General features: G+C 31.3%; 6 protein-coding genes across 7 annotated transcripts; 3 read left to right on the top strand and 3 right to left on the bottom strand.

Moving 5' to 3' along the window:
* Positions 1-493: 493 nt before the first annotated feature.
* On the bottom strand, positions 494-4,381 carry LOC136416201 (protein prune homolog 2). The gene is made up of 6 exons (XM_066401265.1): positions 3,782-4,381; positions 3,553-3,717; positions 3,298-3,477; positions 2,736-2,994; positions 2,362-2,574; positions 494-1,960 (listed from the first exon to the last, which is right to left on the bottom strand). The coding sequence occupies exons 1-6, from the start codon at positions 4,143-4,145 to the stop codon at positions 1,834-1,836; spliced, it is 1,308 nt and encodes a 435-aa protein (XP_066257362.1). The 5' UTR covers positions 4,146-4,381; the 3' UTR covers positions 494-1,833.
* An 849-nt stretch (positions 4,382-5,230) lies between these two features.
* Positions 5,231-8,891, bottom strand: Lnpk (zinc-ribbon metal-binding protein lunapark). Its single transcript, XM_066401134.1, has 7 exons — positions 8,585-8,891; positions 8,297-8,526; positions 7,432-7,682; positions 6,783-6,897; positions 6,476-6,660; positions 6,167-6,369; positions 5,231-6,066 (listed from the first exon to the last, which is right to left on the bottom strand). Exons 1-7 carry the CDS (start codon positions 8,609-8,611, stop codon positions 5,863-5,865), a joined length of 1,215 nt encoding a protein of 404 aa, XP_066257231.1. The 5' UTR covers positions 8,612-8,891; the 3' UTR covers positions 5,231-5,862.
* A 1,007-nt stretch (positions 8,892-9,898) lies between these two features.
* On the top strand, positions 9,899-16,509 carry Vps35 (Vacuolar protein sorting 35). 2 transcript variants are annotated; one of them, XM_066401079.1, is made up of 14 exons: positions 9,899-10,049; positions 10,253-10,454; positions 11,637-11,852; positions 12,161-12,327; positions 12,382-12,546; positions 12,647-12,857; positions 13,066-13,256; positions 13,321-13,453; positions 13,867-14,144; positions 14,265-14,496; positions 14,691-14,873; positions 15,299-15,416; positions 15,598-15,748; positions 15,933-16,501. In XM_066401079.1, the coding sequence occupies exons 1-14, from the start codon at positions 10,047-10,049 to the stop codon at positions 16,083-16,085; spliced, it is 2,403 nt and encodes an 800-aa protein (XP_066257176.1). In that variant the 5' UTR covers positions 9,899-10,046; the 3' UTR covers positions 16,086-16,501. The 2 variants fall into 2 exon arrangements, with proteins under 2 accessions (XP_066257176.1, XP_066257175.1); XM_066401078.1 differs by having other exon boundaries at positions 10,031-10,157; positions 15,933-16,509.
* Positions 16,510-17,292: 783 nt separating this feature from the next.
* Positions 17,293-23,613, bottom strand: O-fut2 (O-fucosyltransferase 2). The gene is made up of 6 exons (XM_066401074.1): positions 23,398-23,613; positions 22,360-22,622; positions 22,055-22,292; positions 21,795-21,987; positions 17,880-18,057; positions 17,293-17,667 (listed from the first exon to the last, which is right to left on the bottom strand). Exons 1-6 carry the CDS (start codon positions 23,511-23,513, stop codon positions 17,384-17,386), a joined length of 1,272 nt encoding a protein of 423 aa, XP_066257171.1. The 5' UTR covers positions 23,514-23,613; the 3' UTR covers positions 17,293-17,383.
* LOC136416079 (protein LTO1 homolog) lies at positions 18,521-19,107 on the top strand. Its single transcript, XM_066401075.1, has 2 exons — positions 18,521-18,648; positions 18,701-19,107. Exons 1-2 carry the CDS (start codon positions 18,597-18,599, stop codon positions 19,105-19,107), a joined length of 459 nt encoding a protein of 152 aa, XP_066257172.1. The 5' UTR covers positions 18,521-18,596.
* Positions 18,971-20,466, top strand: LOC136416077 (probable methyltransferase-like protein 25). The gene has a single exon (XM_066401073.1). It carries the CDS (start codon positions 19,110-19,112, stop codon positions 20,457-20,459), a length of 1,350 nt encoding a protein of 449 aa, XP_066257170.1. The 5' UTR covers positions 18,971-19,109; the 3' UTR covers positions 20,460-20,466.
* Positions 23,614-25,033: the final 1,420 nt, after the last annotated feature.

Raw genomic sequence — 25,033 nt, 5'->3', positions numbered from 1 at the left:
GATTGCGACGCGAGTAGGGGAGTGGCTTTTAATAAAAGGCATCTCTTATAAAATGATCCTCCTATATTGAGACTAAGTGTGAGTAGTGCCCTTTTATTAGAGGTGATAGAGAGTATCTCCCAGGGGCTGAATTCCAAGACGAAAAGCTAGTCGATGGAAAATGGGCTCGGATAAAGGTAGTGTTATGTACATCCACAGTATGCTTAGATATTCGATATTTTATTCAATTTTTAACTTAGGTCTTCTTTAAAATTCGAAATAAGAAAAATAGGTATTGATGTCATTTTTGCTAAAACCACAAGTTGTAACAGTCCCGATTATTCAGTTTCCAACACGAATTAAAGGTAGAAGTGGAATACAGTCCCAATTAGCGGAAATTTTTTAATTTTCAAAGGAAATTGAAACTTACAAAACTCCATTTAAAATGTATTGTAGTTCCAAGATTAATTGATATAAATATTTCCAGGAGCATTAGAACAAAAATCTAGAAATTTAAATAATAATCTTTAATTGCTACTTTATAACAGTTTCTTATACATCAAAACCAATAAATATTACTTTTAACTACTATTTTCTGATATTTTTATAAACAAAAAACAAACATATAAATACATTAAAATCTCCTTCAGATCAAATTAAGAATATGTATATATTCAGCCATTCCCTTAAGTTTTGCATAAACTAGCAAGTAGGCGTTTTTCTATTACCTGCTTTTCTTGGATTTTGCTGAAAATTCAAGGGAATAGTCTTATAAATAACACAGACAGTTAACAAAAAGATTCGAGATTCGACACTACATAATATTTCTTAAGTGCATAAGGTAAAAATTTAGATGATTTTCTAATGCATTTCGTTGTGTTTCAAGTATTTAAAAACAGTGCAGTATCGCAAAAGCTCTATTTTCAAATTTACTTTTTATATTTATATATCTCATGTATTACTACGACAAAGTTGGGCCAAAGATTGTATTATTAATTGGCGTAGTAACCCAAAAATTTAATTTTTGAAATGAATAAAAATAATGGTTTAGTAGGTATCCAGTGAATTTTTAACATTACTTCTAAAATATTAATCGAAAATTGAAATCGGATACGTACGGATATTAAGCGACGCACTTCGTACACATCTCACACAAACGAAATATACACAGTTCCACAAATCTATAAAAAATATATACTCCAGACTAATAATTAAAGTAAAACTTAAAAAGTATAACATTGTACCGTAATCAGGTACTGTTCACAGAGAAATAAAAATTAAATGGTATAGAAGAAAAGCAATTCGAGTAAATTCATATAAGTAAATGTAAAATAACACTCTTTTAAAACCACTTTTCTATTAGTACTGCTATAAAATAGTGCCCAAATAAAATTTAAATTTAAGAAATTAATGCTGAAGGCAAATACATCAAAGTACTAACAACCTTTATTTTATTAGCTTTACCTGAAAACGAAAAAATTAGCTAATTGCCCTTATTTCTAATGAAATTTTCTTAAAATTGAAAACTATAATTAAGGTAAATTGAAACGTAAAAGTTAACAAACACCTCTGTAAACACCCACAAAAAAACATTCACAACAGAAAAAGAAATATTGCTTTCTAAAATCTGTTAATATAAAAGTTTTGTTTGGCAAAATGCAATATCATGGTCTCCGAAACTGTAAACAGCGACTTATTGCAGACTTAATCGCTACTAAAACATATCTGTCTAAAGCTAGTCCTAGATTCTACACATATTCGTGCACTTCCATAGGTAAATAATACTTTTTTTAAGGAATTCAATAAAGCGTTTCTAGAGAGGCTTCTAGGGCGTTTTAAGTACGTAGGAGTTTATTAAGCGGTGCAGTGTAAACTGTCAAACGCCTTGACTTTATCGGGAATCGCGGCAGCTTCCAAAGGAACTCTTGAGAGTAGATCTCGTAGATTACCGATAAAGGTGATTTTTCTGTAGAACTTGGAACTGCAAATATTAAAAAAACATAAGGCTCTAGGCGTAAACAAGTCATTGAGTCAACAATAATAGGTCATAATTAAAAAAACCTGGCACTAGGCAGTGAACCGTAAACAGGGCATTGATTAAGCGATTTACTATTTACTATTAACATTGTTCAATATTTGATCGTTACCTCTCAAAAGTACGAAGACGCGTGTTTCTGAGGAAAAACTAAATTTGAAACATTTGATATTTCTCTCTCTGGGAATTTTTTGAGTTTCTCCAATTTTAAAGCAAATTTTAAATGAGCATTAAATTGAACATATTTTCCTGAATTTAACCGATCCTGCATCTCTTTAGGTCTCCATACCTTCCCGTGTATTTGTACTACTCTACATACTATATAGTGAAGATATTTATATGTATACCTTATAAACGGTTTGGACATATACAACATCGTCTTGATCCAAAAAGTAGGGTGTACAATATAAAGATGGCTCAAATTCTTCCTCAACTTTCGACCAACCATCTCATAACATCTCTTCAACCAAGAAAATGAGGGTAATTTGGTAGCTGCTCCATGAAAGTAGACCATTACATAGTCGTCTGTTACTAAACGCTCCAAAGTCCACAAAATATATCTGTAATTTAAATAAGTGCACCTTTAGCGAAATACTGACAAACAAAGCTGCCTAAAATTTACTATTTATTTATGCAAAGTGATAAGCTAAGACTTCTTAACTTTATCCTAGTCCGTGTGTCTTTTGCATATCTCAGAAGTAAAAAATTGGATTCTACTCACAAAAATAAATTATCCATGACATAATCATAGTCGATCCGGGATCTATCAGGAAGGTAACAGGCGGCAAAAAGAACAATTGCAGTATGCCCACCAGCTCTCAAGTAACCACCGTGGGAGAGAACCCTTTTGTAAGGCTCAATGACACGCATATCGATAGTTCTATGTTCTCCACCTGGCAAGACCATTCGTTGCCAGTTTCGGGCGTGCCTCCTTTCATCTGCGGCACTTAGGGGTTCTATTGGTTCTGATGTATTATTATCTAAAAAGATGTTTAAATAGGAGTTAAGTAAAGTATGTAAAAAACAGCATCCAAAACGACGTTACTCTGAGTGTTTCTAAGATTCTCTACTTTTTCTGTAATATTTGAAGTAAAAGTCTTTTTTTTAATGCATGGAAATATTAAAAGTAACGCGTGGTTTGTAAATAAAAGTTTATATTTTTATTACCCCTATATGAATTAAATTTTTTTTCTGCCACAAACTTACTTTATTTTGAAACCTTTTTGTTTTCTCAAAAAAAATTTTCCCTTGGCACAGTTTCTTTACATTTTTATACACATTACCTTCATCCATATCAGTCTTGGTTTTTGCAGCATCTTCTTCAAATATATCAGATTTAAGACTTCCATCAGAGTCACTATCTAGTGATGAATTATCACTTTCCTTTGTTTCCTCCTTTGGGGCTAGTCTGATCCGTCGTAATTTATTGCTTCTTTTATTATGGGCAAGAAAATTTAAATTACCTAAAAAAAATAGATAACATAAATAGGTGTATTAGTACTTAAAGGTAATGCAATATATTGTTAGGTAATACATACCTTCTTTTTCATTCATAGTAAGGGAGACATTTTGTAAATTTGCACTTAAATGTGCTTCATAAATAGACTTATCATTCTCAGTATCACTAGTAGGATCATAAGAAGTTTCTACAGGTAAATCATACATGAGCAATTTTTTTAAAGCTGAAGGACTTTTAGGAAAGTCTGAAATATGTAAAAAATAATATAAAAACTCTTATAATGCATTTTATCTACTTAAATGACAAACCTGGTAATTTTTCATTGTAATCCAAAATAGGCAAATTTAGTTGCCTTTCAAAGGAATCACATGAATCAGTGCTGTTTTCCAGAGCAGTGCTATGAGCTTCTGGATTAAATTTCATTTCTTTGTACTTATTCTTGACTTGTTCTGGTATCAAATCTGGAAAATCCAGAGGCATAGCAGATCCTGGAGAATACATCAAAGGATGGGAGTTCGTTGCATTTTCAGTTAAAGGCAAAGTTCGGTTTGGCATTGAATCGTTCTTTTTTGCCTCGGGTTCGGTTATTTGATCTTCGTTTTGGTCATTGTCAGGGGAAGTCACAGTTCCCTCAGGATCTAAAGATTTGTTATTAGAAGGGAAATTTTCCATACCTATCTAGTTTAAAGCTTTTATTGCAATATTAGATTGTTTACGACTTAAAAGTTAGTAGTATTCAAGTAATTGGAAATTATTAATCCAAAAACAGCTTTATTATCTATTTGTTCATTTCAGTTTTCAAATAATAATCAATTTGTTTTTAAATCAATTAATACAAAAACAAAACGAATTTATTTTTGTTTTTGACCTTTGACGCATTGTTCAGAAGATGGCAGATGACATATTAAGGGTAATAAATAGGAATTTTCGAATCATACGGAGCGTTATTCAAAAACGCGCAATTCAGATGATCAGGAATTTTTTATACCAAATGTTTTTATTTTGGTTAGTACCCAGGTTGGATTACTAACTTAAATACAGTGGAATAATTATAAGAATTACTACTCATAGAACGTCCTTGAATTCGACCTGGAGGCAATAGATTTAAAATATTATGTTTTTTTATATGTATTACCTCATAGTGAACAATTAGAGGTTTAGATTTTATTTTATCTGTTCATTAGGGCGGTATTCGGTAGGTCTGTTCTTTGCTCTTTTTAACGCCTTTTTGACTTATGTTGGAAAATTAAGAATAACAAAAGTAACAATTGAAAAAGATTTGGCGGATTCCCAAAAAAGGGATTATAGCTAAATTTTAGATGCATTTGGTGAAAGTTCTTAGCCCAAGTAAAGTATAACGATTTGGTTGTTCCAAACCTTAGACTGTTCAGTGCATAATTTTAGTAACTTGAGTACAAAGTTATTTCATTTTTGCCTGACAAGTATATTTAACTTCTTATCCTCATCTGGCGTCTTTTTAGCTTAACGAATCTTTAGTGTAGATAAACTAGAAATTGCAAAACCCTATTGAAACTTTATTGAAGGTCCGTTTCATCCAATTCGAGTTATGTTACAATAGAGAGCATTTATTTCGGGTATTTTTAGACTAAATTTACTGGTACTACCGACTCCAAAGTAAGGAGTGAGCAAGAAAACCGTAAACGTCGCATTTACGTAAGAGCAACTCAGTTATAAAATTTATACTTTTAAACTGAGTGAGGGGGTCAGTATAACTCCAGCGAAATAAAAAATAAATATTTAACAAAAATCAAGTTATATTTATCAGCAATTAGTGAAAAAAATGCAACCATTAACAACATTCCGTTATATACAATATCCTAAACCCGAATTAGGCCTATAAAAATTATAATTTAGTTTAATAATTTCCCATAAAAAATTAATTGCTACTTTTAAAACACTAGTGACATTTAGCGAATCATGTTATTGACATGTTCGAAAAAGTTAAACATGCTGGACATCGTTAGTTTAAAAATTATTAAAAGTTTTGATTTTTGTTTTGAGTTGCAAAATTTTTTATTATTTCAACTGAAACATTTAAAATAGAGGAAGCTGAGTAAAGAAATAATTAGACAAATTTCGGTAACATTCATAAGATAAAATAAATAAATTACTAAGAAAATCTACAGACAAAAATACATAAAACCTTCCTTTTTCCAAACAGCAAATGCAAAATTGACAACTTTGATCACTTCAAAGATAAGATAGTAATTCTTGATTTTGTTGACTAGGATATTTCCATTTACCAACTAGGCCTTTAAAACCGACAACCACTATACACAAACGACCAAGACTGCTATTTATATACACAGTTTCGTTGTCAATCTCTGCACTGTGTTACCACATGAACAAAATTTATATCAGTCTTGATTTAGTTGTCAGAAACGTCTTTTACGATATCCACAGTATCTTCGCTCTCGGCACTATTTGTTGCTTTGGCAGTGGGAGGGTGATTATCTGGGCTATCGACATCCATTTTTGAATCGTCGTTATGCAACTCTGAATCTGATATCTTTTCATAATCTGAAGTTTTCGCTGTATCAGGAGAGTCGCTTCTTGGTTCCTCGACGATTGGCTAAATACGTTAAAATGTGTAAAAAGTTATGGGAAAAGCAAACACGATGGAAAAATATAACATAAAAAACAAGCGGATTTGAATAACGATCGAATCTCACCTCTGAATCCGTATCTGAATCATCATCAGAATTCCTTTCAGAATTGGAAGATTCAGCGTGATTGGAAACAGTTTTAGCTGGTTTAAGCATTAAAGAAGAATCAAATTTAGGACCAATAGGGCGCTTTTTCCGAGCTGGGTTGAATGTCTTGCAGTAACAACATGTGAAGGCTAAGTACTCAAACTCCTCTTTAAGGGCCATACCTAAGAATTACCCTAAATTGACAAACTGAACACAATATTTAGTTTTATGTTAAAAATCTTCTATACACAATTCTTAGTACACTTAATAGAAATATTAACAACGTACCATTATGATTAAAACAATTAGTACAGATCAATGCATATCGATTCGATGGACCATCTCCGACCAGATATTCAACTACCTTATCCAAAACTGATCGGTCCCTAGATAAGATACTGCGTGGTAACGTAGGGGGCGTTGCTGAGGTTATTGCTAAAGGCTTGCCGGGGGTTCGAATAGGGTTCGTTTCCCTGAAAATATGATACATACTCTAAGAATGTACTCACAATGATACTCATAGCTTATTATATTTTTATGGTTGTAGAAAAAAGCTTCATTTAAATAAAAAATAAATTAAGTATTATTACACTACCTGACAGTTGACGCTGGAGGCAATGCCAGCTGATGACGTGATTGTAATGGAGTACCTGGCAACCCTCCAAATGACGTGCGTCCTGCCATAACAGCAAGGTTCCTTTGCCTTAGAACTGGAATTCAATAAAAATCCTGTATACACTCAAAAATTTATTCAACAAATTATTAAAATATAAATTTAAAAACTAATCACTGATACATTTATTTGCACCTTTTTCCATTGAGGTGAAAAGTAAATATTATCATCCTTGCATTGCAATCACGCCTTGATAGAGAGAAGTTTGGTGTACATTGATGGATGTGATTACATTGGTAAAAACAAGAACTTTTTTTCTATATGACCGCTATTGGGAATATCAATATTCGATAATGATACTGTGCAACATAAATAAAACAAGAGAAGCAAGCTGTAGATCATAAATGCACTTAACATTATGTCATGTGTCAAATAAATGTCTATAAAATTTTATGCAATAATGTGATAAGCAGTTTGATTGGTTACGAAGTTGACATTTTGTTTCAAACAATTTGCCCAACAGAATTATTATTCATTTCACAGTTCAAGATATGATGAGTACCCTAAATTATATTGTTTTAGCTGGTCTTACTTTATTATGTTAATTTCTGAATCAGCATATGAAACTTACCATTTTCATATTCTCTTCGCACAGTAGTAGGAAAAGGTGCTACATTCTCCATAACAGGAGACCGAAGAACTGGTATTTTTGGTTCATTTCCAAATTTGTCTAAAATTTCTTTCGCAACTTTGTAAGTCTCTGTTTCTTTAACATTTTCTAGTATATTTTTCTTTTTTTCCTTGAGAGATAAAAGTTTATTTTCATTTCTTCTAAGTTTTCTATTATAATACCAAGTGAGAAATATTTTTATCAGCCATATGCTAAAAATAGAAAATTATTATATATAAGAACTTTAGGAAAATATATATTTACATCACTGAATGGATCAAAAAGTATAGTACCCTTCCAGTTAACTATGTGAGTTGCAAATTCACTATTAATAAAATGTGAGAAACACATACAATTTGTTTAAAAAGTCCTGGTCCCTCTTTTTATATTGCAAAAGGACCTACACAGAATAAAATGTTGAATAGAGAACTTGTAATGTTCTTTACAGCTATATCACAATAGTCATACAGTGAAAATGGAAGATAAGGAAAATAGTCGAAATCCTATTATACATTTAATTGGATTCAATATGGATTGCATATCAGTTTTTCTTTCTTGTTTTTAACCTTCATTATTTGTAAAGAATTTTTTTCTTTTATGTTATGCATTTACTTTTGTAGGTCTCATATTCATGTATATTAATATAATAAAATTATTATTGTAATAAAAGGCTTATTATTGAGAAGTTTAAAGCAGCATTGTACTGGGATATTGCATAGCCTTGACAATCATTGCTTGGTACAGTGTCATCGATGTATAATGTCAAACAGATTAAGACCCTATTTCTGACATAGCTTAGTACATTACTCAGCTTGTAAATACTTACAGGAAGGGAAAGGCAATAACTGGTAAAGTCCATATCAGGTTTTGGTCTTGTGTTATTTGTGAGAAATAGATGTATAAAAGAAATACAAGTGCAATAAATATTAGGATGGCAAGTAGCAGAAAGCGCAGCACTATCTTCCTTTGAGTTTGTTGCGTTCTTTTCTGGAAATCTTCAATGGATACTATATCCTTCTCTAATTTTGTAAGGATGTCCAATGTACTGGTTTTTTTCTGGAAATTCGCTGAGTCGAGAGAGGGGTTCAAATATAAATGACTCATATATGCTTACCCGAAATTTTGCAATAATAATTCCCATAGTTGCTATAAATTAAAAAAATATACCACCACTTAACCTTATATAGGAATAGAAGGCAATGTAACGTTTTTTCACAGTAATCATCCTGCTTCGATAATTATAAATATTCCCATTCCATTTCTATTCCGGAATTAATTCGAAATTTTAATTTGAATTTAAAATCTGTTTTCACTTTTCAAGATTGGAACAGTGCAAAACTAAAAACTACACACAAGATAAACCTCAAATCACATACAGACGTTGAGCGGTGGATTGGGCCGGGGAACGGGAGGAGCCGCTAAAACGAGCTTTCAACCATTGACGTTTTCTCCTTGAAGACACCCTTGTCAATGTCAAATGTCAACAATTTACATTTTAATATTAATTTTCCTTTTCATTTTAATCATTTCATCATATTTAACATTGCTTAGCTTGAAGCTTCGAAATTGATTTTTTAAGAATAATTAATAGTGATAATAAAAAGAGCGTACTTTGCCATAATTCAAGTCGCAGTGGTTATAACAATAATGGTATACCTATTATGTAGGTGGACTTTAGTTGGGAGTTTCCTGTTCTAATGATATGAACCAAAAACTATACATATATAAATCTAAAGATATTCAAATAAGAGTTGCCACGTTTGATGGAGTATATTTAGTTTACGAATAGCTTCAAAAATATAACCCTTTTAAAATATATGCAATTTAGATATGATACTTAGAAATGATATGATACTGAGGGAATTAATAGTTATCTATTTTTAATCAGGAATTTTTTTGTTACCTCATATGTATTCTCCGTTACTTGATCTAAATTTTGAACTTGAAAATAAAACTTTGAAGAGTTGCAGTGATTATGTACATAGATTAACCTCTGGAATCGAAGCTTTAAGATACAAAAGGCACCATTTATTTGTAACAAACTGGCGTGAGGAAACAAGTACTCTTAAGTTGAAAAAAATTTTGGTGAGAACATCAATTCATGTTAGACATAACTTACAAGGGCTGATATTTATATTAGAAATTGTTTTGTTTAAAATAATTTGTAGGTATCTTGGTCATCGACAAAATTTCTGTCTTGCTTATTGAACAAATTAATATACACATTACAGTAATAATATGCAAACCTTACATGTTTATGAGTTTTAATTAGGTTTTTCCCATAAGTGATAATCTACATGACATATAAGAATATCAATTTGTGAATGTAATCGTTTAACATTTCCAATCTACGCTGGAAATAATTTCTTTGTGGTCAATGGTGTAGACCTTGAAATGTACTTTTGTCTTCTTTTTTCTCATCTTTTTGGACAGATAGAGCGAAATAGACCGATGTACGTGTACTACTCATCAAAATATGTATTGATTGACAGTGACAAGACACCGGACAATGTTTATTTTTTCATAAATTTTATGCAGTAAATTTATTTACGTAGAAAAAGGAAATTTAAACTAAAATGGTAAGGGAAATCTAGTTTCTACTGCGTGTGTTTTGTAATGCTATGGGTTCTCCAACAATTCCTGACTTTTGGAAAGAAGAATTTGCTTCTTTTTTCAGTAATTTTTTGGTAATTCTTTTCGTCTTGCAGCAAGCTGTTTCCTCATCGTTTTGAATTAGATTTTCCTTTTTGAAATGTTAATGTAATCGGTTTTTTTATTTTAGCCTTCAACTCCGCCTCAAATATCGCCAGTTGAAGAGCAGGAAAAATATCTACATGATGCCTTAGGTGTGGTAAAGGCTCAAGCTTTCCACATGAAGCGAGCTTTAGATAAAAACAAGTTAATGGATGCCCTAAAAAATGCCAGTGCAATGCTTGCAGAACTTCGAACTTCTCTACTCTCTCCAAAGAGTTATTATGAACTTTGTAAGTAACATTTATTCGGTTCTTATATTTTAAGTTATGTAAGTCAATCTCCACAACAATATTATGATTTGCAAAGTAGTATTTATATTTGTAACTTGTTTGAGGGCTTTCATTTTACCCTCAATAAAACCAATTAAGTTTATTTTCAGATACAATGTTCAGACATCTCCTGAGACATCAATATATTTTTTTTAATATTCACTTACACACACATGGAAAATCACGTTTCAGTGTAGTTATTTGAGTCATAAGAACAGCTATTATTTCTTAGTAATAAGGTGTACTGATAATTGGCCTTGTAGTAACTCATTTAAATTTGAAACTAAGTTGAGAACTATGTAATGTCCCTGGGTCAATTAGAAATTTTCCTCAGAATTTTTGTAAGTGGTTTTCATGTCCATTTTAAAAAGGATCTAATATGCAACTTGGTGTATGTAAGTCCTCATACTTACATCCACAGCAGAGTAAACAATCAGTAGCTTATCTTGAAAGTGTTACTTTTATTGCCAATCTTATTAAGTATTTAATGTATTATATATACAACTGCTTACTAATTCTTTATTATTTATTTAGTCAAAATCAACATTACAATAACTAAGAGGGCAGAACAAAACTAAACTAAAAAAATACAGGCATTTTGTTTCAATATGCTTTTAAATTGTACTTAAAATGTATGAGGTCAAGTCAGATGGGTCAGCTTACAGTCATTCTCAGACAATGTTGATAGCTTTTGGATCAATTGGACTTGATTTCCCATACAATTTTCATTTAAATAAGTATCAAATACTGCATAACATAGATATATTGGGCACATGGGTACACACTGACAGATGTATCAAAATATTTTTGATCAAGGAAAATGGAAGACGTCTAGAAAGATTTGTAAACAGAACTTGCTTGTCTTAATTCATTATTTACATTACATACATATATATACAAGTCAACTTGAAGATCAAATTTAACTAAGAAGTGCATGCAGTAAACAAAATTTATTTCAGAGTATTCTTAACCAGGAATTTTGAATATTAATCTATTACATTGAGAAAAAAGATAGCCTGATTTTACTTAATACTGATAATTATTGAAAGGGTTTTTATATTTCTAATCTTATACTTATTTGGGAAACACCTTTCTTACTACTATTGGTGTTTGATTGTTGTCATTTCTACATCTGTTTTTTAGACATGGCAATTACTGATGAACTAAGGCACCTTGAATTGTATCTCGTGGATGAATTTCAGAAAGGCAGGAAAGTGCCAGATTTATATGAACTTGTTCAATATGCTGGAAATATTGTACCAAGGCTGTATCTGTTAATCACTGTTGGACTTGTTTATATTAAAACTAATACAACATTAAGGAGAGATTTACTTAAAGATTTAGTGGAAATGTGTAGAGGTAAGTATTTTTGAGAAATTATTAAAAAAAATAATATCTGTACTTTAAATACCACACTTCTTATTAAGTTTTTAAATACTAAGGGATTTTTATTAAAATATTTTTATATTTCTTATACAATGTATCATATTAAAATATTAGGTATCTGTTATTTACAATCACAAATTAAAAAAAAGCTACTTTCAATTTGTTACTTCGCTTCAGGTTAATTTGTCATTCAGGCTATTGTTCCAAAGATTATTGATAATTTTTGTTACATATTGGTACATAAACTTACAATATGATATATATGTATGTTTGTTTGCTAGGTGTGCAGCATCCATTAAGAGGTCTTTTTCTAAGAAACTATCTTTTACAATGCACCAGGAATGTGTTGCCTGATGCTCCCGACACTGAAGGGGACGCTCCCGAAGGCACTGTTAAGGACTCCATTGATTTTGTGTTAATGAATTTTGCAGAAATGAATAAACTATGGGTAAATGGTTTTATCATTGTCCCCTATTGAGCTATTAATATATTTCTGTATTAGGTAAGAATGCAACATCAAGGCCATTCTAGAGAACGACAGCATAGAGAAAGGGAAAGAGAGGAATTGAGAATTTTGGTTGGCACCAATTTAGTGCGTTTAAGCCAGTTGGAAACGGTTACTTTAGAAAAGTATCAGAAGCTTGTTTTGCCTGGAATTTTGGAGCAGGTAAGCTGATAATATAAAAGTTATATATCTGATATGGCATTTAATATCAACTAATTTTAATAAAAAGTATAAAGCAGGTGAAATTGAATTTTTATCTCAGGTTGTTAGTTGTCGAGACGCGATCGCTCAAGAATATCTAATGGAATGCATTATTCAAGTATTCCCGGATGAATTTCATATCCAAACACTTACTCCATTTTTGAAGTCGTGTGCCGAATTAGAACAAGGCGTCAACGTTAAAAACATCGTGATTAGCTTGATGGAGAGACTCGCCACTTTTAATCAAAGATCTGATAATTTGAACAGTGAGGGTGAGGTCATTTTATATTTAAATACTTTGGAAATTATTATAAGAAATGGCGACAATTATATGTATTAGTATATATAATTATTGTTCATGTGGGTGGCGATCTAAATGCTAACATTTAACATTTATTAGAACCATAAAAGTTTTAAATTTTTTTATCTAGTCTTCTAGATTCTTGATTCGTGTAATTATTTCCTAAAATTTTTTTTTAGGTGTTAGTATTTTAAAAGAGGTTCAGCTGTTTGAAGTGTTTTCGGATCAGGTTTCTTCAATAATAAGTAATAGACAATATTTGCCTTCAGAAGATATGGTTGCTTTGCAGGTGGCTCTCGTCAATCTGGCTCTAAAATGTTATCCAGATAGAATTGATTATATTGATAAAGTAATGCTATCTAGTGTTGAGGTAACGTTAGATTTTACCCTGGTCAAAAATGTTTAATTTATTATCACGGTCTTTACATTCTCAGATGTTTCAACGACTTGGTTTAGAACATCTTGAGAATCATACTTTTGTGGCTAAAGAACTACAAAAACTATTGAAAATTCCTATTGATTCATATAACAATGTTTTAGAGGTGTTAAAGTTGAAGCATTATGCAGGTAAGTTTAACTTGTTGCTTTGAAGTTCTACTCATTATTAAAAATAAATTTAATATTGCAAATTAATTTGCATCATATTGAAAATGCAAATTAATTTTCGATACCTCTACGACTATCTCTTAAGGCAATAGTTATTTATGCAAAAAGTGCGTGTTTAAAGTAAATAAAAAGGTTTAAGTTACAAGTTTCATGCAAAATTTTATTTGGTTTTTAATATATTATGGTAAAGAAATAAAGAAATTTCTGTTATGTTTGATCTTGGAAAATGTAATTAACTTTATTACATAAAGTCAGTTATGTCAATGGATTAAATTTTTTAAAATCGCTAGTGAATTAAAGGTTGTTTGAAGCTTTGCCACGCATTGAAGAATCTACTCATAATATATCCCAACTGAAACAAACTCTTAATATAGGTTTAATGCAGCATCTGGATTATAACGGACGGAAATCATTAAGCATTTACATTCTCAACAACGCTCTCGAAAATGAAACAATAATACCCACACCCGATGAGACGGAGCAAGCTTTGACTCTGCTTAACACTCTAGTTTCTGAGAAAAAGGAGCATCCTCTAGGGGAAATTGATGAAGAAGAATTGGCAGAGGAGCAATGTTTACTTGCCCGGTTTATTCATCAACTAAAGGCGGATGCTGCTGATGAACAATATTTGATTTTGTCTGCTGCTCGTAAGGTAACAAGAAAGTTTCTAAGTTTAAACTCGCATTAATACTTTTATAATTTTATTTAATCACGTATTAAGTCTCATTTTCTTATCAAAAGAAAATTAGAGAAAATTTTCTATTTGCTTTAGATTCTAGGTACCGGTGGCGCTTTAAAAATTAAATATACGTTACCTCCATTAATATTCCAAGCTTACCAACTGGCTTATAAATACAAGGCTCTGAAAGAAGAAAAATGGGAAAAGAAGTGCACGAAACTGTTTCAATTTTGCCATCAAACCATCACAGCTTTGGTGAAGGCTGAATTGGCTGAATTACCTTTGAGGTTGTTCTTGCAGGGTGCTCTAGCCATCGATCAAATTGGTAAGTTAAGTAAGAACTTCGAGAAAACCCATTCATTTATATTATCTACAATTTTTCTCCAATAAATCATATCTATAACTGTCACCCAAACTTTTTGCTTTAATTTACAGTACGTTGAAAAAAAATGCATTTCCACTAAAACTGCCACATTTTTTTCAACAATTCTAATGTGAATATGCAAATTTTTCTTTCAGGTTTTGATAATCATGAAACTGTGGCTTACGAATTCATGTCTCAAGCTTTTTCGTTGTATGAAGATGAAATATCTGACTCGAAAGCGCAGCTCGCTGCTATTACTCTAATTGTAGGTACGTTGGAACAAATTAGTTGTTTCTCGGAGGAAAATTCTGATCCTTTAAGGACTCAGTGTGCTTTGGGTAAGTACAGTTGATGTGGTAATAGGAGTGTTTTAATAAAACATATTTTTTATCTAGAACAAACACTCATTAACGTTATTTTCCGATTGCAGTAACTATTTCTTAAGGAAAGAAAGGCAATGAAAATAGTTGTCAGTCATTATATTGTATAGATAGGTATAAAAACTTACATATATTTGGAAAGATTGTCCAAAACGTTGAAGAAAGTCTAAAAATATAACAATATGGGTCATGTTGAAAATATTTTAGTCATAGTGCCTCCATCGACTTTCGTGTAATACCAAATGTTCAGATTTTTCTAAATTATAAGTTTGTTTTTCTAAAGTCGATCGGCGCATTCAGTTGCCACACCTCGAACTTTACAGGAAAAATCCTATTTTAAACGTATTAACATCGTTTCAACTTTATTTTTAACTTGTTTCCAGCCGCCAGTAAACTTTTAAAAAAACCAGATCAATGCAGAGGGGTGGCTACCTGTAGTCATTTATTCTGGAGTGGTAAAAGTTTAGCGAGCAATAGAGAGGAGACGCGTGATGGAAAAAGGTACATTAATAAATTTTCAGATGTTTCCTCACAATTATTGTATCTACACTAAGATGTAAATTTGGTATTTCCCATGTTCTTATTCTGTTGCCTCAATACCTACATGTCTTAACGCATAAGTAGTTAATTTTGACCTGTTTTCTTACATATCCCATTAGATTTCAGTTCTTTTTCATTTCAGAGTGGTAGAATGCTTGAAGAAAGGCTTACGGATAGCAAAGCAATGTATGGATGTAAGCGTTCAAGTTCAGCTCTTTGTGGAGCTGCTTAATCATTACGTTTACTTCTTAGAAAAAGGGAATGAACAAGTGAATATCGACATTTTAAACCAGGTAATTTAGTATTTTCTAATAATTGGGCCAGATATATGATATAATAACATGTTTCTGGAATGTGGAGAAAAGTCACCTAAATTGGCTGGTTACGGATAGAGCTAGAATAATGATGACCTTTATATGATAGACATTTTCTTATCGTTATTTTAAGTTGGATTGACGTATTTCTATTCGATTTAAGGTTATTAAAAAAATCAAGGAAGAACTTCCGAACCTAGAAAGTTCAGACGAAACAGAGCAAATAACAAAACACTTCAATAATACTCTAGAACACATTCGACTTCGTTTGGAAACATCGGACGATGTCTCAGAATATAAGGGTATTGAGATCTAACTTATGCAAAGAAACACTTAACCTTTACAGGTTCGATACTTTAGACTTATAGTAAATGTAGATAGGGCTACATCATATAAAGTGGCATCAAATATTGGGTATAATTTGAATCAAATAAGATAATTCTTAATAATTGTGTGTGTCTTTGGCAGTGTAAACTTGGTAATTGTATTTATTTCTTTAAAGCAAGCAGGCAATGGTTATGTTTTTGTCAAATTTATACCAATTTCATTCCATTAGTAATTTGTCCTAACAGTTTCTTACGTTTATTTCTATAGCATTTAAATATTTACCTGTGTTTTGTAATTTAATTCGATTATTGCAGTAAAAAATAAGTATAACATAATGTGTAGTTTTCTTTGATATTTAAGTAATTGCCCTGTCAAACGAAGGGTTATGAATAGAAACGTGCTCTTGTGGAACAGTACGTTAAATCAATTCGAAACTGAGACGCACGTACTTGCACATATATCTGGAGTCACCTTAACTTAAATTCTACAAGAATTATAAGGTATAAAAAGTGACTACTGGAAAAGATTTTATGAATGTATACTAAGTGCTTCTCATTGTAAGATATTTAACTTCAACACATCTTGTCATAAACAGTATTGCACTGTTTCAATATCCAGATGATTCCTACACCAAGAGGTAAAAAAGACATGTAAGATTGCTTCTATAAGCTAAATTTTTTTGCTCCTGTAGGGTGGTCTCCACCCACACTTAGGGGGTTAAGCTTAATTTATAACTTCTTTGTGCTAAATATTACAATTTGGCTAAATTTGTCATATACGAAAGTTAATAGTTTATAATATACAAAGGGCTAAAATTTCACATATTTCTTTAAATTTGATCTCAAACCCTAACAGTTTTCTAGAATTTTTTTCAAATTTTGATTGTTCAATATCCATTTAGGTTTAAATATACACTTTTGATTAATTTGAAAACTACATGAAGTAAATGTAGCCCCTCGATGATAAACAATAAACCAAATCCCGACCCGAATTAATTATCAGAGATTATATTGATTACGAAATGAACAATTTTGACATTCATTGAGAGTTCTACAAAAGCAGTAGAAATATAAATTTAATCAGTACTATATTTTGCACAGGATGACGAAAATTATTCTAATTAATTAAATTTTTTTCAAAACTGGATAGAATATTGGTAATAAATCTTGCGTCTAGCTTGTGCTTTAGAAAGCATTATATTTTTATTTCGATTTATTTTTGGCCATTCATTGTAAATAAACATAAAAAAATTGAAAATTTCGTTAAATAAATAACATACCTGATTTTCTAAAATACAATTTTCCACACAGAAGGCTTTTCGCACTTGTCTTTGTTCTTACATAACACATTAAAGGTCATTTTAGTCGGAAATCCTATGATCTCCCTTTCTTCCCGTATGCGATACGAGAATGTGCTGTCGCTAGTCCCGACGAAATATCTTGCATAGGAACATAGTATCTGATCTATGATGGCGACACCACCGGCTGAGTATTTACGTTCAATGTCTTTTGTGGGGGTGTATTTAAACACCTCATATTTTGATGAAAGGAACCCATGCAATTGCTCAAATTCTGAAAAAAGAACAAAATATCAAAGGTGATCTCGTAATAATTTAAATTCGGTTTAGATTTTGCAATTTGTTATACAAAATAGTCAACATTATTTCTCATCTAATTATTACACAACATTCTTAACGAGAAATTTGGCAATCTAAAACTTTACTTTTATATGATTTAAAGTATTAGGACATGTGTACTATAATATATTATAAAAATTAACTGACCCTTGGCAGGTGCATCTGTAGCGAAAAATACTTTGCTTAGTTGAAGTTCCTCTAATTTAGTGGATACTTGTTCTGCAACAGAAACTAAATCAGGAACTTGATCTGGTCTGCTTCTTAAGAAATCGCGTCGTCGAAGGTGGACGGCTAAGTAAGGGCCACCTTTGGCACTTCTCTTTGGCTAAAAGGAAACTATAATGTGATTATTGTGTCTTCAATTCTAAACCTATGCGCAGAAATACTGTTAAAATTATCGTTAAAATTCTATCAGAATACTACTTTTTTTATGCGATGCTTTTTCTTTGTTGGCCTTAATGGGGCAAAATTGCTATATGTATGTTTGTTTTCTTTTAACACACATTAAAGTTAATCTGATCTTTTGTATAGGAGCGAACGTAAAGAAACCCATAATCGATCAGTTTTAATAATGATAAAAACAATTGAAAATGATATAGAGATACATAATAAAACATTATCGAAATCACCATTATAGTTATTGTATTATACAATAATTTATTGACAATATCTACAAGTCATATCATAAACCCATTCGTATCAAAGGCGATGCTAACACATCCTTAATTCCTATATTGAAGTCAGTTTGAAGTTGAAATGTGGCCTTGCAGTGTGGAGGTGGCAACAGTGACCATAAGGTAAGAAATTGAGGTTAGAAATAGAGAAAATACTTGCCAAAATAATTAAAATCGGTTATTAAAAAGAATGCAAATTGATGAACCAAGGAAAACACAAATAATGCCAAACAATTTATCAGGTTGAGTGTAATAACACCAAAATAACAATAAAATTGGAACTTTTTTTTCCAGCCAAAGTTAAAGAAGTGGACATAAATGAGGTTTTTGAAGATATTTTGTTTAGCGAAGAAAAAGTTATAGAAGACGCCTACCAGCACGGCTACCAAATAGGCACTTCAGAAGATAGCATTGAGGGATATCATTTAGGCTATCACCGCGGTGCAGAGTTTGGCTCTGAACTAGGGTATTATGAAGCACTGGCACAATATTACATTGAAAATGCAGAGAATTTGAGGATCCCCAGCAAAATTCTTAAGCCTTTAAATGCATTGAAAGAAGGTTGTGACGAGTTTCCTCATACAAATTCAGAAGAGACTGATTTATTTGAAGCAATTGAAAAATTAAGGGTGTTGTATAAAAAAATTGCTGCTCAATTAAAAATTAAAAGTGATTTCAAGAAGGAAGGAATTCAGTTTTAACAATGCAAATAAATAAATGTGCAATTGTACAACAAATTGAAAAAACTATACAGCATTTGGAATCACATTTGGCTTTGGCAAATGTTCATATGGTTGATTATTTTCACAAAGACATATTCATAAAACACATTCCAGAAAATATACAAGAAGAAGTGAATAGCTGTGGTTTTCATAATGCCATCCAGGCAATACACGATCAACAAACCAAACACCTTCCCAATTTACATCAATATATTCAAAAAAGTATGCAATTGTGTCTCAAAAACACTTCAATTTGCATGTCTTTTGATCAATTCAGGACGAGACTAGAGAAATTAGGTTGCAAACAAATATCTCACTTCAAACTTGATATATTCATGAAGCCCAAGAAGTCACATGAGGTAGAGGTATTAAGTGGAGCAGTTGCGGCTGTACACGATATAGCTGATACAACTCACATAATAGATATTGGTGATGGTAAAGGCTATTTAAGCTCAATGTTGGCCTTGCATTACAAAATTCCAGTACTGGGAGTGGATGCCTCAGAAACAAACACAAATGGAGCTGTGAACAGAGCAAATAAACTATCGAAAGTATGGAATGGAGTGGTGACAAATGTTCACACACATAAAACTAGCATTGACTTATATAAACAGATTACAAAATATGTGGATGAAACTATTGATTTTAAAGAACTTGTGTCAAATATATTTCTTGAAAGCTCGGAAAGGATTGGGTTAGTAGGATTACATACTTGTGGAGATTTGGCTGCCAACTGCCTGAAAATTTATAATAAACATAATGATATAAAAATGATATGTAATGTAAGCTGTTGTTATAATCATCTAACTGAACATTTAGGTAAAGAAAGAATAGGATTTCCTTTAAGCAACTTAATAAGAGAAAAAAAATTTATACTAAATAGAGGAGCTCGGATGATTGCAGCACAATCAATAGAGAGAATTTTACACCTGAAGGAACGACCCAGCAAGACTATATTTTATAGGGCTATCTTTGAAATCCTTATTCAGCAATCCCCCAGTGATGTTAAAAAGACTCAAGTGGGTAGATTCAGAAAGGAAAGTTCTAATTTCGTAGACTATGCAAGAAAGGCTGCTGGAAGGATAAATCTACCATTAGAACAATCAGACACAGATATTAGTGCTCTTTACAGCAAATTTGAGCACAGGCAAGATGAAATGGATTTATTTTATTTATTAAGGGCTATGTTGGCTCCTGTTGTTGAAAGTGTAGTGCTATTAGATAGACTTTTATTTCTTTATGAAAATGGGCATACTGAATCTTATTTGGTACAATTTTTCGACCCTGTTGTATCACCTAGATGTTATGGAATAGTTTCAATTAAAATATAAACTTAAGTTTTATGTTCGCTTAAGTATGTGTTTTTTTTTATTTCCTAATGGTGTCCCCATTACTGAAGGATCATGGAGACAAAAACCTTTTTTTTTACAATATTATTTAGTTTTACTTCCATTATATAATTATCTTAGAAATTAGTATACTTACTGACTATTTAGGTACCTAAAACTTGATTTAATGTTTCTTTTTTTTCACATAAAGAATCATTAGTGCACACCGGGGAATGGATTTTTGATTTTTTCAGTTTATCTTTTGCACATATGTGTGTACAAAAAACACGTAAAGTTGGAGAAGTATTTTCATTAAAAAAAAAATAGGGATATGTATGTGCGGTAAACAGGGTGAATTGGCGGCGTTTTTGCGATGCTTTAATGTTTGCGATGCTCATTTATTTTTTTTTACCGCGTCAGAAGATAATAGAGGTTAAGTGAAACAGCTTTTGTATTCAAAGTTATTTCTACGGTTTACAGGTAAAGTTTAAATAAAATTTAATAAGTTTTTCCCGCTATATCGGGAAAAACATTAAGTGTTACTAAAAATCTATCAGTGCCTAAGATGGCAGGCACACTTTCGCACTCGCAAAAAATGATTCTACAGTTACCCTTTCCAAAGACGGGTAAGCTTTTTTATCTATTTATTCCATTCCTGTTGACTCACCTTTCAAAGCTAAACCTTTTTTTGCTTCATTTCATTCGCTAACGATTTACAGTCAATTGCAATTAATGAAATAGCAGTAAATCAGATTTGCTGGTAAATTTTCATTTTGTAAATTCATTACTTACTTTATATTCATTGTACTACATACTTCTCTATAAATGCTAAACGTTCCAAATTTAAACTATTTCTTACGGTGCGTAAATATTTTATTCGATTGAATATCAAACAATTCCACAACTATTACTTCTGCTGCTGGACATCGCCATTGATGAAACATTTTATCGTAAAAAATCGTAATCTGTGTGAATAAACACATCAGGTAAAATGTATTTGCATCCACCTTTTATGCAACAATAAAATTTTTAATCAGTATTATTAAGCAACTTAAAATATCCATACTTAAAAAATGGGTAATTGCCAGAACCATGAAACTATGCGAAACTATTGAGGACTACTTCCAACTAACTTGTCACCCTATTAAAAAATATCCCAAATGAGGCTCAATATCTATTTGGCTTATATACAGCCATATTCTACAGCTTACAACTTGATATGAGTGTAGTATTTTAAGCCCTATACATACACTACAAAATTTCAATTCATTTTGAAGTTAGAAGGGGTGTGGAGCCTAGACACGCATTGTATAAAATCAGACAATAAATAACACTTACCTTATCATCTCTCCAATCAGGAGCTAAAAATGTATTATCACTTTCATCTGTTGAATTGAGATATGTCCTTCTAAACTCATTGGCAATTTCTCTTAACTTCATGTTGAATCTCATGCTCCTCCTGGCTCTCCAATAAATATCATTACCATAGAAATTATGAAGGGCTATTTCTGCATGTTCCAGCATTATGCTTCTGGATTAAATAATATGCATTTAGTACTAATAACTTAATTTTCATACAATGCAATGCTTAAATATACCTGGCCTGGTCTTGCTTAAAAACCTCAATTAACTTTGTTGAAGGCCCATGGAAGGACAAGCATTGAACATTATAAGATGTGATATTTGTATAATAAAAGAACCGCAATTTTGGTAGTTTTTGACATTTTTCTATTTCCCATTTATCTTCAAAATTTCCAGACTTAAACATTTCCTCAAAATGTTGCAAAACATAAACTGTATCAATTATGCATCTTGTGTATTTGTTTGTGTGCAATCCTACAAGAACATTTACATGCACCTTGAATTTGAGTATATTATGGAATTTTAAATTATTCCCACTTACGACTAAAATACTCATGTAATTCAATTACAGGAGCAAATTTCTGTAAACTGTTAAGATCAAAGAATCTTGACCAAGATGCATATTCAGGTTCTTCACTGTATCCCCAATGTATAAGGTGGGACCAAGGTGGCAGGACTAATACAAAATTATTCAAGTGTGGATCTTTGGAATGTTTTAATTCATTTGTTAATACAGCCATCCTCATGTAAACATCTCTTCGAAGATTGAAACCTTCTGAGGGATTAACATCATAAAAGAGGTAGCTGCAAAAGAAGACCTCAATAAAGATTTAAATATTAAATATAAAAGTAGGAGAAGTAAGAAGTTAGTAGTTATGGCTAAATTGTTGATGTCCTGGTAAATTTAATGGAATACAATAAGAATAGTTGAATGGAACTGGCAGGTCATTTGGTTTTTCCAGGACATACTTTCAAATTTTGCTTTCACTTTAATGTGTGTCATTATTGAGAAACATTTTCATTGTTTATATATGTTCAGTTAGATCAGTGAACATTGGATCACCAGCTAAGACAAGTTTTCAGTTGTCAGTTAACAGTTAAAACATAGATTGTGTATGTCCCACAATGTGAAAATTACCAAGGTATGACAACAGTATTTACCAATCTTCTTATACAAACAACCCTATAAATCTCATAGACATGAAGCAATTACTAATGATAAACTCTTTTTAACTTAACAGAAACTTTATGATTCCATTTAAATTTCCAGTCTATTGATAATTTGGCCTTAAGTCTCTTATTTATTAACTAGCAGTTAACTTAACTAAGAATATATTTAATGCCTGCTGATGGTGGAATTATTTGTTATAATTTAAAATGATGCACTATAAAAATACATTAGATGTGGAAGTATCATACTATAAATGAACAAATAACACATTTAAACAAAATATGACAAGAGTGCAAATATAAAATTTTAGGGCAAAAGACAAAGAGATAATTCACTTCAAATAATTTCTTGCTCATATAATAAAGACAAAGTTGTGAAGGTTTAACAAGACTTAACTAATAGGCTTACCGAAAATTGGAGATAGTGGTAGCTTTTTGGCATTTATCATCTTTATAACATACACCTTGATTTCCATGGACGAAAATTAATAAATAAGAATATCCTATAAGGCTTATGACATTCATAACTTTTATTATAATCGCTAATATTCTTAGCGTTCCATTTCAGACTTAATTTTTTGGAAAATTGTATCGTGCATTTAGCTAAAAGTGATTTTATTAATCACTATTTCATATTTAACAAGCAAAATTCAATTTTGTTATTTATAAACAGAGTTGCTATCACTGACACCGTCATTCTCTTAGGTTAGGGTTATAATCATGGATGGGAAAACAGAGTGCTTTCGTTAACATCAATTCTTCCCCAGTGCATACAATGTCGTCAATACATGTTTTCTGCACTGAGAGACTACATTCTCGTTGTGCTAGGGAGGAATGAATTATTATGTATAAAGTTATTTTATACATTACACGTATAAAATCATGTATTATACGCTAAATATGTAGTATAACATTACAATTTTAAAAAATTGAAGTTCTTGTCATAACAATTAAAAATGTGTAAAATGCATATATAAAATGTTTTTTCCGTTTGTGCGCAGTATCCTCTAAAGCTATGCTTTCGTAGGAAAGCGATACTGCAATAAAACGTTGGATTTGTATTTTAAGTTCATGTGCGATTTTTTAAGTAGAAGTAGGCAGGATCGTGAAAACGGTGAAATATATTACAAAACTCACATTTTGACTGGTTTATTACAGTAGCCACCGCCATGAAGCTGTGAACGCTGAGTTTTCTTCCTGAATTTGGTATTATGTACATATCTGCTAAATTAGTAAATTATGCGTTATGTACCAGCCGAAAGCCCTCATGGGTATATATTCAACCGATTGTATTCAATTTTTGATATTCTCTCAAAGTAAAACTGATTTTGTTATGTTAAATATGTTTTTTTAAGCTCTCTGATTCAACTATTATTTTAAAACCGATTTTTTTTTTAATAGGAAATAATTATAAAAATAGGAAATATCTGTATAACACACAACCTGAACTAGCCTGGGGTAGTTAGACGGTTTATTTATAACCGGATTTTTGGATTATCCAAATTAGCAGAGGTAGCTTAATATTTTAGGGTGAGGTTTTATTGGGCCACATTTGGAATGAAATTATTGGGTAAATTAATAATTAATTGTTACTAACGTGGATAAATAATATTGCCAAATTATCCAATCACAGCATTTTCACCTATTAAGCAAGCCTATATATTTTTTGCTATATTTTCACTAAACATCGTCACTTCCATATTCAAACACAACTCTGTACGACACCCCTGTACAATATCTCACGCATAACCATCCACGCGCAAGAGCACACTCCCGCAAAACTTAGTCAACAATTTTATTCTTTGGATCTTTAATTTGAGATATTGGATGAACCAACCAAAACTATCAAAATGACTGCAAATCAGTTAAAAAGATTTGAAGAATGGTAATTCAAAAAAAAAAACAAGGGGTTATATCAAAATATCCTATTTATTAAGATGCACAGAATTTAATACAGTTGGTTTTATTGCACATTGAGATTTAGACGTTGCTATAATAAATATATATGCTGACAAGTATAACGAAAAAGTTATCTTCACCTACTT

This window comes from Euwallacea similis, chromosome 22 (assembly GCF_039881205.1).
Source record: "Euwallacea similis isolate ESF13 chromosome 22, ESF131.1, whole genome shotgun sequence".
In the NCBI taxonomy this organism is placed as follows: domain Eukaryota; kingdom Metazoa; phylum Arthropoda; class Insecta; order Coleoptera; family Curculionidae; genus Euwallacea; species Euwallacea similis.
This window is presented reverse-complemented; position numbering and strand designations above follow the sequence as displayed.